At 40.7% G+C, this 20615-nt stretch overlaps 1 protein-coding gene across 3 annotated transcripts in view; it reads left to right on the top strand.

Annotated features, from left to right (window-relative positions):
- LOC139008605 (very long chain fatty acid elongase 7) overlaps positions 1–20615 on the top strand; it is a 168096-nt gene that overhangs the window by 121168 nt on the left and 26313 nt on the right. For all 3 annotated transcript variants that reach the window (XM_070412020.1, XM_070412019.1, XM_070412022.1), the window contains 4 exons: positions 13780–13915; positions 17425–17552; positions 18182–18312; positions 20410–20457. In XM_070412020.1, coding sequence (XP_070268121.1) covers positions 13780–13915; positions 17425–17552; positions 18182–18312; positions 20410–20457 — 443 coding nt within the window. The remainder of the gene's footprint in view (positions 1–13779; positions 13916–17424; positions 17553–18181; positions 18313–20409; positions 20458–20615) is intronic.

The following is a 20615-nucleotide window of genomic DNA, read 5'->3' as shown; positions in this document are numbered from 1 at the left end:
GTGGAAGCCTACATTGGTAGTCACTTTATAAAACAGTTTGGCAGGTTTTTTTAAAAAAAAGTTAAATTGGGCTATGCTATGACTCAGTATTCCTGCTCTTGGGCATTTACTCTAGAAAAAGGAAAACATGTTCACACAAAAACTTGTACATTAATATTTATAGCAGCTCTATTAATAATCACCACTAGCTGAAAACAACCCATAATGTGTTTCAGTGGATGAATGGCTAAACATTGTCTATTTATACAATGGAATGTTGTTGTCTGTTGGGGGTCGGAAGTGGGAGTGTTCAGCAGGAGGCTGTTGTCACTATAAAGTCAGAGCATGAGGGAGTTTTTTTGTGGTGGGGACAGGGATAATGGAACTGTTCTGTTTCCTGATTGAGGTGATTATACAAATGTTCTAAAATTGATAGAAATGTACACACATAAAAATCTGTTTTACTATATGCTAATAACATTTATTTTTAATGCTGGGGATTTGAAAAGCCTCTATTTTCACCTCTAGTGAAAAGAAATCTAAATTTACATTGTTTTAGGTATTTGGCCCTTTAGTCATTTTCAGTGGTCTGGGAAAAGTTCTTTATAACTACCCTATAGATCAGTGGTTCTCAACCTTCCTAATGCAGTGACCCTTTAATACAGTTCCTCATGTTGTGGTGACCCCCAACCATAAAATTATTTTCGTTGCTACTTTATAACTGTAATTTTGCTACTGTTACGAATCGTAATGTAAATATCTGATATGCAGGATGTATTTTCATTCTTACAAATTGAACATAATTAAAGCATAGCGATTAATCATAAAAACAATATGTAATTATGTATGTGTTTTCTGATGGTCTTAGGCGACCCCTGTGAAAGGGTCGTTCGACCCCCCCCCCCCCCAAAGGGGTCGCGACCCACAGGTTGAGAATCTCTGCTATAGATCTTTTGAAGGGAACTGTTTTAGGAACTTTACCTTCAAGTTATGCACTATTGGCTCCCTCTAGTGGACATCCTTTGTTTTAAGAGTGCTGTTCGAATGTGTGCCTGTGATTTTTTTTTTTTTAAATCCTCACCTTGGAGAAAGAGAAAGAAAGAAAGAAAGAAACATTGATGTGAGAAAGAAACATTGATTGCTTGCCTCCTATATGAGCCCTGACCAGGGGCCTGCAACTTTTTGGTGTGTGGGATGACACTCCATCCACTGAGCCACTGGTCAGGGCTCTGAGTTTGTTTTTATTCATTTCATCAAGTCCTAGGTTCTTGTCCTTTAATAGTTAGATAAGTTCCTTAGGCTTGCTAGGCATCAGGTTTTCCATCTATAAAATGACAGGGATGAACTAGACCTTTAAGGCATTTTTAAATTCCAAACTTTAATAATTTTAAATATTGAGTACATAATCACGTTCTTTTTTAATAATTCTTTATTGTTGAAAGTATTACATATGCCCCCTAATGGTTTCTTAAATACCATTCACCACCTCCAGCCTGCCCCCGCCCCTTCACTTCACTGCCCCATTGTCTGTGTCCATGGGCCATGCATATATGCATACCAGGTCCTTGGTTGATTACCTCCCACCCACCCACTCTCCTCCACCTTCCCTCTGAGATTCCGAACTCTGTTCCATAATCACATGTTTTTTTAATCCAAGGCATTGACGGTGATAAAAAAAATATATAACATGATTCTTTTCCTCCCTAACTTTGCAGTCTCTTGTGATAGAGAATACATATGTGAAAAAGATAAGTAGCAGAACTAAGGCTATTTAATTAATCTGTAACAAACAACAAATTAGAGGTGCTACACTGCGGTCCTTGGGATGGCACATGTATTTTGTTTGACTGGTGTAATGTTTTGGTCATTAAAATTTTGTCTATATGATTTTTATTTTGACCTGTGAACCTTGACCTATGAACCAGGAGGTCACAGTTAGATTCTCAGTCAGGGCACATGCCCGGGTTATGGGGCATGTGTGGGGCATGCAGGAGGCAGCCGATAAATGATTTTCTCTCATCATTGATGTTTCTATCTCTCCCTATCCCTTCCTCTCTGAAATCAATAAAAATACATTTTTTTTAAAAAGCCTACCTTCCAGCTCTCTTCCCCAGCCATCCAATTTCCTCCCCTAGAGGCACTTAGTGCTATTAGCTTCCAACCCTTTGTTTTAAAAAATTATGAACCTGAAAGTTTTTAGGTGGGGCAAACCCATTTCCATTGCCACACTTCCCACCATTTCTCTACATTTTACCATGATTATGTTTGTCTGGCCAGTGCAGGGATTGTGCCTGTGACCAACTTGGTATGTACTGAGACCTCATGGAGGAGGAAGTGAAAAACTTCAACCTGGGTCCTGAGAATGGGGTAGGACCTGAATAATAAGGGACAGGAAGAGAGATGATATTTCAGGTGACAAGACTGAGGTTCTCAGAAATGCATGTTAGCTTTTCTGGGAGAAGAAGGAGGAGACTTGCCTGGCTGCAGAAGAGGTTTTAGGTCAGGGCGTCATAGGGATGCATTTGATAGAGTTTCTTAAATACCTGGCTGGGGAGTAGACTTTTATTTTAAAAAGCTAAGGTAGTCATGGTTAGTGTTTTGAGTAGGAATAAAGTCTGTGTTCTAGAATAAGAGTTAAGGGAATAGTAATAATAGGATAGACATTTGACTTTTTTTTTTTAATTGCTGAGTATTCTAAACATTTCTGTTTATTTTGTGGGATTCCTGTTTGTATGAACCATGGTGGGGTCCTGTTTCCACCAGTGGAAGCCTCAGTAGGTAAGATAGTCCCTCTTCCTGAGGCACAGGAGCACAGTCCACCAGAGTAAGTAGTAGGCTGGTTATACTTGGCCCCTGAGTTGAAAGTTCTGTATTGGATTGTTAAGTCCAGCCAACTCTGAGGTTACATTACCACTGCCTTTGGATGTAAAAGATGTCAGTACAAGTAGGTGTGTTAAATAATGCATTGACACAGACTGTCCTTACTAAGAAAAAGCAGTTTCTGGTTACTGATAAACTTTTGTTTTGTAATTTTTAAAGGCTTTTAAAATAATTTGTAAAAATTTCAAATCTATGATTTATCTTTTTTTTTAAAAAAAATATGTTTTATTGATTTTTTTCTTTTAGAGAGACAGAAAGGGAGAGGGAGAGAGAGAGAGAGAGACATCAATGATGGAAGAGAATCATTGATTGGCTGCCTCCTGCACACACCCCAGTGGGGATTGAACCCACAACCCGGGCATGTGCCCTTGACCGGAATCGAACCTGGGACCCTTCAGTCCGCAGGCTGACGTTCTATCCACAGAGCCAAACCAGCTAGGGCCATGATTTATCTTTCTATCCTAGCCCTTCATTTGTGGTCTTAGTTTCTGTGTTTCATGCTCTCTGTCAGGTGTCTATATCCCTCCCCTTTATATTCGTTTTATCCACTTGGTCTTCACCAACTTGCCCTTGAAAAGTCCTTTTTTCTTTAATCCTTTCCTAGGTTCCTTTCCTGTGAATTCATGATGCCTGGTTATTATCATTAATAGGGAATGGAGCAATGGAAGTCAGAAAAATCAAAGGAGCATGGCTCACTGAATGCTTCCATTTTAGGTGAAGAGAAGGTGGATTGAACAGGAGTACTTCTCAGATACTCTTAACCTTGAAGCAAAATAATAAAGATCATGTAGGTTTCAATCAGTTTTCTTTCCTTAGTTAACCCTAAACCTTAACTTTCTGAGAGGAGTGGGAATTTGCCTTGAGGTACAGATTATAAGACCAGATTTATAAAAGACCTTTAAAGGTGAGGGTATACGACTCTGGATTTGAGGAGTTTATAGCTTGCAGAGTAGAAGTGGGAGAGGGCAGACAAATGTTTTATATGAGTATCAGAAAGCATAGTCTATTTAAGCATTTTTATGCAATTGATGTCCAATCAGCATTTCACCAGTTGCTTGAATGATATTTATGTTATGGCCTTTTCTTATAGCTTTCAGGGGTTTTTGGGTCAATGTTAATTAGATTCTCATATCTGCTGCTTCTCCACATCCTCCTCCCTTCCTGCCTCTTTTTCCTTTCTCAAGTATTATGGAGTGCCTAATTATGCCAGCCACAACACTAAACACTTGGATGCATGATCCTATCTTCAGAGTTAAAGTTTAGATAAGAGGACAGATAAATAAAAATTCATTGTCACAAATGCCATTATAAGGAGGTGCATTCAATGCCATTCGAGGACTGGGGAATCAACTCTGCTTGAGTAAGTCAGAATATTTTGCTTCAGAGGTGACACTTGAGTTGAGTATTGATGCATTAATAGGTGTTTGCCAGGCAAGGAAAGGAGAGAGGTTGATCAAGGTAAGGGGACTTGCTTATAAAGTCTGTCATCATGAGTGAGGTTACAGTATGTAAGAACATGTTACCTGTTATTATGCAGGGAGTGTTAGGTAAGGTTGTGGAAGAATTTGTTTTTATCTGGGTCCCCCACACCCAGCACAATGCCTTGTATTTACTGAGAAAGAAGTTCAAAGGTTAGTAAGTGAGGAGTTTCCTTTATACTGGGAAGGAATTAAGCAATAATCACACCACCTCTATTCCTGAGTAAAAGTGACTCAGTCATTTCCCACATCAGGTGAGCTATGGTTAAGTGTAACACAAGCTCAGTAATAGAAGGGCTATAACAAGTACAGGGTTTGGAGTGAGGCAGGCCTGGGTTCGAATCCCAGTTCTGGAGTTACTGCTACCCATGTGATCTTAGGCAAATTGCTTACACTCTGAACCTCTGTGTCCTCATCTACAGAGTATGGATGTTAACATTTCGGTCTTGATGGTATCGCTGGTCTCACTAGACCAGGGCACAGAAAACTTGTTCTGTAAAGGGCCAGATTGTAAATGTTTGTGGGTCAGACAACCTCAGTACAACTGCCTGACTGCTGTTGTAGGGTGACAGCAGCCACAGCACATGTAAAGGATTGAGCATGACTGTGTTCCAGTAAAACTTATTAAAGCAAGTAGTGGGATTTGCCTGCATGTCATGGTTTCTTACTCCTGTACTAGACTGTTTCTTGAGGGCAGGAACTGGTATAAATTCTTTTTTTTTAAAGATATTCTTATTGATTTCAGAGAGGAGAGGGAGAGAGAGATAGAAAATCAGTAATGAGAGAGAATCATTGATCGGCTGCCTCCTGCATGTCCCACACTGGGGATCAACCCAGGCATGTGCCCTGACCGGGCATCGAACTGTGACATCCTGGTTCATAGTTCGATACTCAACCACTGAGCTACGCCGGCAGGGCTGGTATTAATTCTTGTATCTTGGTTACCTAGTGGTATCTGATATGATTACTTTGTTTGAAGTGAAGTCATCACACATAGATGAGTACAAATTACTAGATGATTCTGTTAGTTCAGGCTCTCTGAGAACAGAAGAAGATGCCAAAATGGACCTAGGTGATGCAAGTGATTTAATGCTTGGGTTCTGGGCCACCTGGAAAGGATAAAGGGAAAAGGAGCAGGAATTGTGGTGAGCCTTCAGCTTGTGATGCAGGCCTGAGCTCTGTGAAATAGAGAGGGAAAGAATTGGGTAGGAAGGGCCTCAGACCACAGGGTGCAGTTCTAAGAAAGTCAGGCCAGGTTGATGGGGAGTCCTTGGGCAGAGGTTGCCTGCTAGAGGAGTTCTGTGTCTTCTGTTAGGATTGGTCCGGCTCCAGAACCCCCACTGTGCTCACTTGTGTGCTGGAAGCTTCCTGGGAAAAGCCTGACAGATATAGCCAGCACAGTCCATTTCTTGTGCTGCCCAGAGCTGCTTCTCCACACATGTTCATGGGGCTCTTTCTGAGGCGAAGTCTAGGAAATGGAGAATACTAGGAAGAATACAGTCCCTAATGCTGCAGCTGGTTTCCTGGGTACAGCTGGTACTCATCTTCTCCTCCACTCTCCATTGTACATTTCCCCAACCTCACCTATCACCTTAGCAGGCTTGGGCTGGCTTACTGGTAGTGTGACCCAAAAGTTCATTTCTGAGAGTAGGAACCCTTGATAACCATGCACTTCTTAGGCTGGTGTTTTTCACATGCCCATTCAAGAGCTGCCACAGGTGCTCCTGTGTTGATGGGTCGGAGAAGCTGCCCTCTTTCTGCTGGTCAGAATCAGTTACTGCTGCTGGGTTAGTGATTCCTCCTCTTGCCTGCTACTCCCTGCCATAAAGAGCCCAAAGTGCTATGTTATGTTTCCTGACCTGAGTACTCTATAGGGGACAGGACCTCTAGTTGTGGGAATGGGTCACTGGGATGGATGGTGAGTAAGGCTATTCCTGCTTCTGCCCCATGGTTTTTGGCCATTTATTCATATATATACATATATATATATATATATATATATATATATATATATATATACACTAGAGGCCCAGTGCACAAAAATTTGTGCGCACGGGGGCGGGGGTGGAGGGTCCCTCAGCCTGGCCTGTGCCCTCTCGCAGTCTGGGACCCCTCGGGAGATAACGACCTGCTGGCTTAGGCCTGCTCCCGGGTGGCAGAGGGCAGGCCCAATCCCTAGGTGCAGCCCCTGGTCAGGCTCAGAGCAGGGCCGATTGGGGAGTTGGGGCGCCACCCCCTGTCATGCACAGAGCAGAGCGGATCGGGAGGTTGCGATGCCACCCCTAGTCATGCTCAGGGTAGAGCCGATTGGGGGTGGGGGCACCGCCCCTGTCACACTCAAGGCAGGGTCGATGGGGAGGTTGCAGCGCCACCCCCTGTCATGCACAGAGCAGGGCCGATCAGGGGGTTGAGGCTGTGCCCCCTGTCACTCACAGAGCAGGGCCCATCAGGAGTTTGGGGCTCCGTACCCTGTCACGCACAAAGCAGGGCCCATCAGGGGGTTGGGGAGCTCCCCCCTGTCACGCACAGAGCAGGGCTGATCAGGGGGTTGAGGAGCTCCCCCCTGTCACGCACACAGTAGGGCCAATAGGGGAGTTGGGGCACCGCCCCCTGTCACACTCAGGGCAGGGCCGATGGGGAGGTTATGGCTCTACCCCGTCACACAGAGCAGGGCCCGTGGGGGAGGGGGGGTGCCACACCCTGTCACACACAGAGCAGGGCTGATCGGGGATTAGGGCGCTGCATCCTGTCACACACAGAGCCGCAGGGCGATCAGGGGGTTGGGGAGCTCCCCCCATCAGGCACAGAACAGGGCTGATCAGGGGGTTGGGGCGCCTTCCCCTGTCACGAACAGAGCAGGGTGGATAGGGAGGTTGTGGCCCCGCCCCCTGTCACACACAGAGCCGCAGGGCGATCAGGGGGTTTGGGCGCTGCCCCCTGTCACGCTGATCCTGGTGTTGGGAGGCCTTGCAGCTCCGCTGATTCCGGTGCTGGGAGGCATATTACCCTTTTACTATATAGGATAGAGGCCTGGTGCACGGGTGGGGGCTAGCTGGTTTGCCCTGAAGGGTGTCCTGGATCAGGGTGGGGGTCCCCACTGGGGTGCCTGGCCAGCCTGGATGAAGGGATGATGGCTGTTTGCATCTGGTCACACCCCCTTCAGGGTGGGGGTCACCATTGGGGTGCCTGGCCAGTCTGGGTGAGGGGCTGAGGGCCGTTTTCAGGCTGGCGGGTGACTGAAGCTCCCAGCCTGTCCTTTTTTTTTTTTTTAATTCTGGGCCAGCTTTAGCTCTGAGGCTTGGCTCCAGCTCTGAGGCCTCCGTTGCTGAAAGCAGGTATCTGGTTAGTCTGGGTTCTATAATTGAAACACTGTTTCAACTCCAGCTCTGAGATCCTGGCTGGCTGAAAGCAGGTTTCTGGGGTTTTGTTTAGCTTCTATATTTGTAACAGTGTTTCAAACTGCAAACTCAGAGGCCGGCAGCAGCAGGCGGGGAACGTTGGCTTCCTCTGTCACTGAAGCAAGCAAGCCTCCTGTTAGCTTCAAGCTGCCTGGCTACCGGCCGCCATCTTGGCTGGCAGTTAATTTGCATATCGCCCTGATTAGCCAATGGGAAGGGTAGCGGAGGTATGGCTAATTACCATGTTTCTCTTTTATTAGATAGGATAGGATGACACAGCATCATATAGAGTCCTATATTCCAGCTTGTCTCCAGTACAACTGTGTTGATTACAGTGGGTTTATAATAAATCTTGAACTCTGGTAGTGTGTCCCCCAACTTTGTTCTTTTTCAAAATTGTTTTGGCTGTTCTTGTTCTTTTGCCTTTTTATATAAATTTTAGAATCAACTTGCTTATTTCTACAAAAATTTCTGTTGAGATTTTGAGTGAAATTGTGTGGAATATGTAAATCAGTATGCAGAGATTTGACAAATTAACAAAATTGAGTCTTCCAAATTACGAACATGGTATATCTCTCAGTTTAGTTAGGTTTTAAATTTCTCAGCAATGTTTTGTAGCTTTAAGTACACAGACTCTACACAAGTTTTGTTAGATTTAGATTTAAGTAGTTCATGGTTTTTGATGCTATTGTAATTGCTATTTCCCTGTAGATCATATTTCTCCCCTCCTTAAAAATACTCATTTGATCCTTTACTTGTAATGGAATCTTTATTCACTTGGAATAAGGAATAAGGAGTGATTTCTGAGCTGGGAGCTCAAAGGTTTCCTTAATTTGACAACTAATTATTTCTCACCTCTCATTCTTCTTCGTCTTCTTTTTTGTTGTTGTTGTTAATCTTCACCCAAGGATATTTTTTCAACTGATTTTCTTTTAAAGAGAATGAAAAGGAGGGTGAGAGACAGAGAGAGAGAGAGAAACATTAAGAAAAAGACATATTGACTGATTGCCTCCCTCATGTGCCCCAGTTGGGTACCTGCAACCGAGGTACGTGCCCTTGACCAAATCGAACCTGAGACCCTTCAGTCCACAGGCCGACGCTCTAACCACTAAGCAAAATCAGCCAGGGCATCTCTCATTCTGCCCTCAAATACTTTATGTTCCTGATATACCTTTAAACAAAACTGTGAAATGTAATCATTAGCAGTTTTCAGCTTTTAAATGGCATAGTATTATATAGCACTACTGGGCTAGAAGAATATGTTGAATGGGTACAGAGTACATTTGAAATCCAGAAAATTGCTATGGGTTTGCTGAACCCATGGGTGTCTGGGAAATGTCAGTCTCAGAGTAGTCAACTCCTATAATAATCACTGCCCGGCTGGCTTTTTTATACTAAGGGCTTAGGTTACTTCTGAAGGCAAAGAGGCAGGCTTAGGCTGACAAAAGCTGTAGATGCTGCAAATTTCTGCTGATGCTAATGGAATAATTTCAGTATATTATGGTAAAGAGTTTAAGTCATTGTGTCCTCTGTTAATTAAAGGTCAAATTTATTAAAATATAAACTGTATTTTTTTGTGTGGTTTAGATGCCCTCGTTGACTAGGTAATGAATTCTAATTTGTGTCAAATAAATTCATCAAAGGAAACTAATTCTAGTATAGATTATTTTCTGATTATTATTATTACTAGAGGCTCAGTGCACCGGTGGGGTCCCTTGGGGTGGCCTGTGGGGATTGGGCCCCAGCTCTTGCCCCCAGGCTCGCAGCCCTGCAGCCCCGCCTGGCACCCCCCTGTGGCCTGGTGTCGCCCCCTCACCTGCTCCACCATCCTGCCTGCGGGGTGATTGATCGGGGCTGGCTCCCCGCTGCTGCTGGCCACCCTCTGCAGGGCGATCACAGGGCAGTCGAGCCCCCGCTCGCTCCTGTCTTGGCCTGGTGCTGCCTGCTCACCTGCTCCACCATCCTGCCACAGTCCTGCTCTTGTCGGGGGCCCGTTGGGGCCGGCAGTGCCTCCACTGCCGCCCTCTGCCAGCGCTGCATCGCCAATGCCTGCCATGTTCCACGCCACCTCGTGGTGGTCAGCACACGTCATAGAGAGTGGTCAAATTCCTGGTCGAACAATTGGCATATTAGCCTTTCATTATATAGGATTATTTTTTGCAATCAATATTTGGCAGTGGAGGTGGAAGTAGGAAACTTGGGTTTTTGTTGGATGATAACTGTGGTCAGTACCTTTTCTAGCCTCAGTGTACAAATGTGGAGTCTGTACTAGATCATTTCTAAGGAACTTGAAATTCTGGAGTCCATGGTCATGTTATTATTAAATTTATAATTTATAAAGCAGAAACAAATGTAGCCCACTAGAGGGAGCACTGTTCTTTTATAATGTTCTCAATTTTATTGAAAAATAGATCTTTCATATAAGAATGTATAACTTGTAGCTGAACAATTTGTATAATAATGATAAAATGAACACCTGTTTATCCACAATTTGCATCTTTTCCTCAGAGGTCATCAGTAACTTGATTTCTGTCTTAATCATGCCCTTACTTCTCTTTAGCGTTTTAACATTTAACACTTATATCCATAAACAGTATATTGATTTATTTCTGAAATGTTTTTCTGTTTTTAACTTTATATAAGAGATATTAAAGAGTGTGTGTCTTTTCAGATTTTTTCTTATATTTCTCATGATTTTTGAGATTCATCCATGTTGATATATTTAATTATAGTTCCTGAGATTTTCTCATTTATATTCTATTTTGTTATATCAATATATCTGTTTTTCTCTTAGTGGTGATTTGGGTTGCTTTCAGTTTTTTTGCTTTATAAACAATGCTCCCACGAACATTTATGAACCTGTTTCCTTTTGCACATGTGGACGTTTCTTTAGGATACCCAGAATTACCTTGGAGTGGAATTATATTAGAGGATATATCAGTATTCATGTTCAACTTTACTAGGTAATGCCAAACTTTCCCATACTGAGTATGCTAATTTTTATTCCAGTAGAAAATATTTGATATTGACTGACTTAAATTTTTCCAGTCTGGTAAGTGAAATGCTGTCTCCTTGTGGTGTTATTTTGATGGCTTAAGTGTTTTATTATTTTTTAAATATATTTTATTGATTTTTTATAGAGAGGAAGGGAGAGGGATAGAGAGTTAGAAACATCGATGAGAGAGAAACATCAATCAGCTGCCTACTGGGGATGTGCCCCCAACCAAGATACATGCCCTTGACCGGAATCGAACCTGGGACCCTTCAGTCCGCAGGCCGATGCTCTGTCCACTGAGCCAAACTGGTTAGGGCCTAAAGTGTTTTATTTGACTCATTTTTATTTTTTATTTTTTTGGTCAAAAATTCAGACTAGGTTCATTTGGCAGTTTGCCCTTTACCCATAAGCCATCAGCTGTGCTAGAAAATTCACTTCATAAATGGCTTCTTTCTCTGCTTACAAACATGGTGCCTTTGTGCTTTTTGGCCTCTCCTTTCTATATGAGGTTTCATCCTCAGGGCATCTCTACATGGGTTTGGTTTTTGTGGCAGGATGGTCTTGGGGTAGTTGCTGCCCTTACACTGTTGCTGGAATTATATGCAGGATTGTGTGTGAATGTGAAGAGTGTATGTGTGTGAGTGTGTATGTATGCCTACATGCTATACTTTGGCTGGAAATAGGACTTGGTTGTGATTGTTGGCATCTACAAAAAGACATAGGACTGGATTTCTATAAGCCATGCTCTACTTATAAGTTAGGGCCGTGGTCGGCAAACTGCGGCTCGCGAGCCACATGCGGCTCTTTGGCCCCTTGAGTGTGGCTCTTCCACAAAATACCACGTGCGGGTGCACGGACAGTGCGATTGAAACTTCGTGGCCCATGCGCAGAAGTCGGTTTTCGGCCTGGGCGAGTCTATTTTGAAGAAGTACTGTTGATATTTGGCTCTGTTGACTAATGAGTTTGCTGACCACTGAGCTAGGGTAACTTTTACTGGCTTTAGAGTTCAATTTGATTTGTATTTTGGAATCATTTGGAGATATCTGCCTTGGTAACTTAATACCAAAAATTTAAGCTATCTTTCAGTTTATTTATTTTTAACTTGATTTAATGATTTGCAGACCTCATTTTTTTTCTTACTTACTTAAAATTGACCTTTCAAATAAAGTGCAGTTATTGGATGTTGTTTTCAGAGAAGATGAAACTCAGCTTCTCTCGGTCAGTCATCTTTTTCCAACTCTATTGTGACTGCTTTTGAATTGTTTCTCCATAGTACTCTTTATTTGTGATTCTTCTGATTCATCTCCATAGATGTTTTCTTGTAAAGTGTAGACATTTAAAAATTATTTATTTCTGCATTTGTCTTAGGAATAAGATCTCTATAATTTATTTGAATGATTTTTCCTATGGGTATCATAGACAAAATTTTAAGCCTTAATTTTGGCTTAAGTAAGTAAAAAGTCAAACTAAAAGTTAATTGCCACCTGACTGGAGTGGCTCAGTTGATTGAATGTTGTCCTGTATACCAAAAGGTTGCCGGTTTGATTCCCGGTCAGGGCACATATCAGGGTTGTGGGTTTGGTTCCTGGAACAGAAGGCAGCCAATCAATATTTCTCTTTCATATAAATGTATGTGTTTTTCACCCCCCCCCCCCTCCCTTCCTCTCTCTAAGCATGTCCTCGGGTGAGGATTAAAATAAACAAAAAGTTAATTGCCTACTGACTTCTATGTCAACATCAGGAACTAGAGTTCTTGCATTGGTTCATCAATGCAATGCAATGCATACAATGCAATGCAGTGTGTTGTTTTCTAACAAGCTAACAGAAAAAGAGCCTTTAAGTAAATTATGTATTAATTACATTTCTGTTGTTCTTTATCAGGTATGGTCTAGACTAGTTTAAAGAGAGTTAGATTATATCTAGGCTTCTATGTGTTAGTTCAGGAGTAATGCTGTTGAAACCTAGGAGGGATGGGAACAGTGGATTATTGAAAGTCAGAATAATGACATTGCACAGCTTTTACCTCCTTGGAGCTGAATTTCTAGACCAAAGCTTCAATCTCAGTGTGAAGTATTGGATATTTTAGGGAAGGAGGATTAATCTTTATTAGAAGTAGTTATAAAAATGAATGTTAGATCATATGATTTTTGTTATAATATATGCTTCCTTAGCAAGTATTATGCTTTCTTTGCAAGTATTACTGAGGACTTACCTATCTATTTCTATTTGCATGCTTATCATCTATAAATTTTGGCTGGAGTTATGAGGCAGTAAAGATTTTGAGCTAGGTGAAAGGAATGGCTTATTTGGGCATCCCATTAAGAACATATTTAATCATGAAAGTCAAATAGTAAGAGAATAAATTCTTTTTATTTAAAAATGTGTCATATGCTTGATTCCTGTTTTTCTTCACAAATGTTATTGGATGGGCGTGATGAATTTTTTTTTTAATTAGTTTTTATTATTTTAGAGAGGAAACATCAATGTGAGAAACATCAATTAACTGCCTCCCACACACACCCTAACTGTGGATTGAGCGTGCAACTTGAGGATGTGCCCTGACTGGGAATCGATCCTGTGACCTTTTGGTGTGTGGGATGATGTTCAACCAACTGAGCTACACTGGCCAGGGCTGAATGAATATATTTTTTAAAATATATTTTTATTGATTTCAGAGAGGAATGGAGAGATAGAAACATCAATGATGAGAGAGAATCATTGATTGGCTGCCTCCTGCACACCCCACACTAGGGACCTAGCCCCGCAACCTGGGCATATGCCCTGACCAGGCCTCAAATTGTGACCTCCTGGGTTATAGGTCGTTGCTCAACCATTGAGCCACACCGGCTGGCCTGAATGAATATTTTTTAAAAATCATATTGTTGGGTATAGTTAGCTATGTATAATGATTTGATTAAGTATGAACTCACTTAGTATATGACGTTTGCTTTTATATAAATTCTCAAGGATACAAGAAATGATTATTGTTAAAATATTTGTGTTGTCTTTCACTGACTATAATAATAATAGCTTTCTTCTTGGTTTTTAGATTTCCTCCTTCCTCACCCTTGAAACCATATCCGAAGAGGCCCCCATACCAAAAGGATGCTATTAAATTTCCAGAATGGAATGACCCCCCACCAGGCATGTCACAAGAGAACATCCCAGTAAGGCCACTTGTGATGGTAAGTGCCATTACTAAAAGACTGATGGCTAGCAGCATGGAGAATAAGAAGTAGTCTGTGAACCACCAGGCTTAGTCCAGTTCTCTCTGTCAGTTCCTTATGAACTATGGTCTGAAAGTACTTTAAAATACTTTATGTGTCAATAGCTGAGAAATCAATAATAAAGAAAGACTAAGTTTTGCATTTTATCACTCTTGCCCATTGAGATTTTGACTGAATATATGGTAGCTGTTTACATATGTTCAAACTAAAAAGTTTTCTGTTTAAACTCCTTTATTCTTTTCCTTTCAGTCCTATAATTTGTTCTTTTCCCTCTTTGTCTCCTCCTCCTGAACTTTATCACCAGTTGAGAGTGAGAAGGTTGGGGCATGGAGTATTGTAGAATGAGCCCTACACAAAATGTGAACAAAGGTAGAATCTTATATGCTGATTATGCAATGAACTTTTTTGGGGACCTACTTTTTCTTTAAAATATCCCCATTAAAGACTACCAAAATTAAAATAATGCTTAAAAAATAAAACGTAGAGACAAATTTTGTATGGCAGTTTTTAAAAATTATAGTAACACCAATGTGTTAAATTAATTTAGTCTGATATGATGTCCAATTCATGCTTTTGTTTGCAAAGATTTGATGTAAACATTTTTCGGCAATGTAATGAAAAGAAAAAAATATCTGAAGAAGTTGTATTATTTCAGTTTGGAGAATATAGTTAAGCAGCTTAGGCTTTATCAAAGATAATTCAAGAAAAAGTGACAATGGTGACAGAAATGGGGACTCTATAGGGCTTACAGATATGTCAGGGACAGTGATGAATTTGGTTTTAAATATGTTTGATGATAAAGTTGGGTTGTATTAAATGAAGTGTCTAATAGGCAGTTGGGTTGTATTAAATGAAGTGTCTGATAGGCAGTTGGAGATAATGGTGCTGGAACTTAGGGGAGCGGTCCTATTTGGAAGTCATTAAGTTATTCACTCAACAAAGATTTATTGAGTGTCTACTGTGTGCCTTGCATTGTGCTAGACTCTACAGATAGAGTAATATGTGGTACAGTTTTGTTCTAAAAGCATTCAAAGTCTAGTGAAGCATAACAATACAAACATAGATTAATAGAAAACATAGTGGAACTATTCTGAAAGAGTGAGCACAAAGGGTATTTGAGGACTATTTAATTCCTAATAAGGAACACTTAATTAAGGTCTGCTTGCTAGTCCCTATCCTAGAGAAAATTAAAATATAAGCTCTATGAGATAAGGTATATTGTTTTTTGCACATTCACATTTAAACAACTAATATGACCCAATCTGTAGAATTGTTATTCAACAAAAGAGATAGAATCCCATATTAAATTAATGTGTGTTTATGTCATCAATAATAACTTTCCTTTTCTGTTCTATTTGGTTCTTCAAAGTCGTAATATTCCTGGTATTACCTCTAGGAAAACCAACTGCTCTTTAGCATACTTTAATGCACCAATGACAGTGACTTCTATCTTCTGTTCAGTTTCAAATCTTTCAGGATCCCTGAAGTGGTATACCAGTGTCTCGATTCATCCACCTCCCTGCCCCCAGTGTATCATTTTCCTGGTCATCTGAATCTACATTTGTTTTGATAACTGTTGTCTTGCCTTTTCTCATACTTCCCCCTTAAATGGAGTGGTAGAAGTTTGAAAGCTCCCTGCTTATTAGAATTCCACTAACGCCTAGACTGCTACTTCTTGAGAATTGTCCAAAGAAGGAATGGCAGAGCAGGATCTGTTTCCCTGATTATAGGTGTTAGAATGATGGCGTTAATAATAGATCTTGAAGAACTTGAGCTTATTATTCATTTTTTATTTCTTACTTTCTCCACTTTGCTTGTTGGTTTTTGTTTTGTACTATCTTCTCTCTTGCCTAGCCATTATCCTTTGTAATAAAGCGGCAGTATGCAAATTAACCCTCACGCCCTCACAAGATGGCTGCCTACGACCAGGCCAGCAGGGGGGTTAGTGAGGGACAACCAAACGACTGAACAAGCAGGCTGCATGGGGCGACCAGGCCGGCAGGGGGGTTAGTGAGGGATGGCCAAAAGACTGAACAGCAGGTTGTGTGGAGTGACCAGGCCGGCAAGGGGGTCTGTGAGGGGCGACCAAACGACTGAACAGCAGGCTGTGTGGGGCGACCAGGCTGGCAAGGGGGGGCCATGACGGGTGACCAGGCTGGTAGTGGGGGCAGTTGGGAGCGACCAGGCCAGTAGGAGGGGCAGTTGGGGGCGACTAGGCCGGCTGGGGGGGGGGGAGTTAGGGGCGACCAGGTTGGCAAAGGGGGGCTGGTGGGGGTGATTACGTTAGCAGGGGGGGCAGTGAGGGGTGACTAGGCCAGCAGGGGGGGCAGTAAGGGGTGACCAGGCCGGCTGGGGTGGCAGTTAGAAGCGACAAGGCTGTCACGGAGGGGGCAGTTGGGGGCGACCTGGCTGGCAGCTAGGGGTAGTTAGGGCCGATCAGGCCAGCACGCAGAGGCAATGAGGGGCTATCAGGCCGGCAGGCAGGTCAGCAATTAGGAGCCAGCGGTCCAGGATTGTAAGAGGGACATCCCCCGAGGGGTCCCAGATTGGAGAGGGTGCAGGCTGGGCTGAGGGAACCCCTCTCCTCCCGTGCACGAATTTTGTGCACTGGGACTCTAGTATCAAATAAAACAAAATACATAAATTTATTTTTTGTGTTTGCTGAGGGTGGCAGTATAATGTGGAAAGTAAGAGTGTGGGCTCTTGAATCTTGACTCCTCCATTTTCTACTTATTTGAGCTCGTGTCTATTTCGTTCATTGTGTTTCTGTCTCAGTGTTCTTTTGGGTGGAACTGGGATGATAATACCCCTCTGGGGTAGGATTGTTTCGAGAATCAAGTGAGTTCACACAGGTACTCAGTAATGTATTTAAAAGAATTGTTTACAGGCAGTGACAAAAGAAAAAATACCCATAATATCATCCAGATATTAATTAATTAGTCATTTTTGTTGTGTATTAGTTTTCCTCCTTGCCATCTCCAGCTGTTCTCTGTGGAGATTTATTTTACCTGCCTTTTGCACATGCCTATGGTCTGGGGGCTGGCTGCTATTCAACATTGTACTTATTTGATCTTTGCTTACAAAAATGAGAGAACTCTTGAATATCATATAATTTTAATTTTAAATAATCATTCAGTTTGGACAGTGTATGAACTTGGATAAGTATTCTACTTAATTTATAAATAATAAAATTTTATTTCATTGCTACTTCTCGTGATTATTTGGAACTCCCACAGGAAATGTCATGCTTATCATCAATAGTTCTTTTGTAATTCCTGAATATTAATTTATAATATGACCTGATCTTTAGTAGCCAAACTATATTTCTCTGCACTGCATGCAAAGAAAGTTACTTTATTTCTTTTTATTTAAATCAAATTACAAATAACAAAATTAAAGAATTTCTTACAAACATTACCACTGTCAATTGAAATATTCTTTCTTTCTACTCCCCTCCCTGCTATCAGAATTCTGAGATGTGGTACAAGCGTCATAGTATTGCTATTGGAGAGGTGCCGGCTTGCCGCCTTGTCTACCGCAGACAGCTGACAGAGGCCAATGTAGAAGAGATATGGAAGTCTATGACATTATCACAGTATGTGCATTTGATATTAATGAGACTTTTTAGTGTTTTTTTCTAATTTCTTTATTATTCTTTGCATATTTTTCTGAAATTACATATAAAAATGTCAGCTTTGCATTATTTGCAGCTGTGCTACTTATCAAACATAATTTAACTGGATTCTGGTTTATTTTCTGTGTAATTTATATAATAGTTAAGAGTAGAAATTTGAAAGTTCTTTAACTTTCTAGTAATACTGAATTCTTAATGAAATACAATGAGAAATATGGTCTTTTAAATATTTTATGTACTATGTAATTAAAGTGAATAGCAGGTTTTTTTCTCACAAAGATGTACTAGTAGCTGTTTCTCATCATTGGATAAGCTAATTCTTGTTTTTATAATATCTAATGAAATTTTCTTGGCATTTAAGGTGTTACGTCATTATATTACTAAAGCAATATGTTAATGGCAAAAGGATATTTTTCAGTGTGTTCTATCATAATCATTTTCTAGCCTTTTGCTCCACAAGAATTGGATGAAATGCAAGAAAACAACACAGTACAGTTTAAAGATTGATATTTTATAGTGCTAGGATTTGGGGTAAATAATGACTTTAAAAAAATTAAACTAAATAATGTAATTATCATCTTTCTTTTTAGTTTACAGAAAATACTTGGCCTAGACTCCTTAGAAGAAGTTTTAGACATTAAACTTGTCAAGTCCAAGTTCATCATACATAATGTATATAGTGTGAGCAAGCAGGGAGTTGTTATCCTTGATGACAAATCAAGTAAGTGCATAGAAACCATTTTGTTTCTGGCTGATCCATATGTTGGCTGCTTGATCTATCACCTTCTATTTGACGCTTCTCTAAATCCTAAATAAATTTATACTCCCTCATCTCACATCCTGATACCTTTTAACTAATTGTTTGGGTTAAAGAAATTTCATAGAATGATGAATACTCAGGGGTGAAAACGTCAGCAAAATCCATCCAGAGGCCAGTTCAATTAGCCACAATGGGCATTAAAAGGTTCTGTATTACCCTCAGAAAATCCCTAAAAAGTGAGTAGGTTTAAGACCTACCTTAGAGCTTGAGTCAGTTTTGAGGGGGATCCTGAGGTCTGATTGATTTTAGGTTCTCATTGACCTTTTTGTTTGATATTTCCATGTCAGTGTTTCTGGGATACTTTTGGTTTATGTCCTTTTTTTCTTTCTATAAATGTAGCTTTTTAGATGTTGAAGGTGTTACTATTTTTTATACTTTTTTTTTCTCAAGCCAGTTTACAAATCAGGAAAAAAACAAACATTTAGCAGCAATCTATCCTGTTTTGTTTTAAATATATTTTTACTGATTTCAGAGAGGAATGGAGAGGGATAGAGAGATAGAAACATCAATGATGAGAGAGAATCATTGATCAGCTGCCTCCTGGATGACCCCTACTGGGGATGGAGCCTGCATATGCCCTTTGACAAGAATTGAACTTGGGGCCCTTCAGTCCGCAGGCTGATGCTCTATTCACTGAGGCAAACTGGGTAGAGTCCTGATTTTTGAAAAATACTCTCAGAGTACATGTAGTGGACCACAATCTCCAAACTGATTTTATAACTTCCTTCCCCTGGATAAGGAATGGGCTAGAATTGAACAGTCTCTTTGATTGGGTCTTCCTTTACTTCAAACACTTAATCCTGGGATTTAACTGGAACTAGAATGACCTTTGGATGTGGGAAGGTGGTACAGTACTTTTGGGTTTGATGAGAGTTTAGGCTGGAGGCTTCTGGCAGCAGGCAGAGCTGTACCAGAAGGAGACCGAGCAGTGGTGAGAGGGAAGAGGTTGCTCAAGGCCAAGTTTCCTGACAGGAACAGAATGTGTCTTTGAAACTTGAAATACTTCCCCTTTTCAGCCCCTGTATCAGGAATGAAGGACATCAGGAAACAGAAATACATTTGTGAATTCATGAGTTGTCTGGTTAATACCAACATGTAAAATTAAGTTACATAGAATGAGGGGGGTGTTGCCTTTGAAGTAGATCTAAAATACTTTCACATTCCTGAGTATAGCAAACGTTAATACTTTTAGCTACCAGTTGGATGACCAGTCATTTTTTTTTTTTTGTCTTATTAAATAAGTTCTTCAGCAAGGAGGACAATCACAAGTCTCAGGTTCATTAGGTCTAACAATTCAACTAGTGTCTTTTCAATTTTACCGAGAGTAGAGAAGAGGAAGAAGTGGAAGCGTGAGTGCCAGCCCATCTCATCAGATGCCTGTGACAGGGCCAGGAAGGAGGAAAACACTCTATTAAATGGCTCACCTAGGATTTTTTGTAGGAGTGTTAACCATTATTATTTTAAGGCTGTTCTAATATGAATAGCCTACACTAATATGTCAGTAGAACTTGGTTTGCTTAAAACATTGTGAAAATTGAACATGTGAAGTGATACCTATATATTAGACCTTGGACATACAGAATTCACCTTTTTTTTTTTTTAATTTTTTGGTGAACTGGTTTCACAAATGCATTTCGTGACTAATCTTTTTGCTTTTCCTCTTTTTTTCATTGCCGGATATAATTCTTAGGGTAATTGATTTGTTTGTTAGTTTATTTCCCTGGAACAAATGATCAAATTTCTTCTTGTCATTAAAGCTTTAAAAAGTTCATCTTGTCCTTAGAGAATTTTGCAGGCATGATTTATACAAGGAATTGTACCACTGCTGCTAAGGAAAAATTTTCATCGTTTAAAGTTCTACATCATAAATAGGTGATTCTGATTAGCAGATATATTTTATACTACTTAGGCAAGTACTACATTCTTATGATACCAATTATGTATGTAATTTCTAGAGTTATATGAAATTGAATAAAATATCTTTTTATTTTTGTGCAGAAGAACTTCCTCATTGGGTACTGTCAGCAATGAAGTGTTTGGCAAATTGTAAGTACTTATTGTCTGCCAATTTTATGAAATTAACAGAAATTAGTGCCCTGAATTAGAATATATTTTTGCTCAATGGCCTGAACCTGTGTGACTGGCAGTTAATCATTTTGAGATTACTATACTTTTACTGATAAATGTGTGACTTGGTGAAAGGG

The sequence above is a fragment of the Myotis yumanensis genome, unplaced genomic scaffold (genome assembly GCF_028538775.1).
Source record: "Myotis yumanensis isolate MYYU_CA2020_CCGP unplaced genomic scaffold, mMyoYum1.0.hap1 SCAF_4, whole genome shotgun sequence".
Taxonomy (NCBI): domain Eukaryota; kingdom Metazoa; phylum Chordata; class Mammalia; order Chiroptera; family Vespertilionidae; genus Myotis; species Myotis yumanensis.
This window is presented reverse-complemented; position numbering and strand designations above follow the sequence as displayed.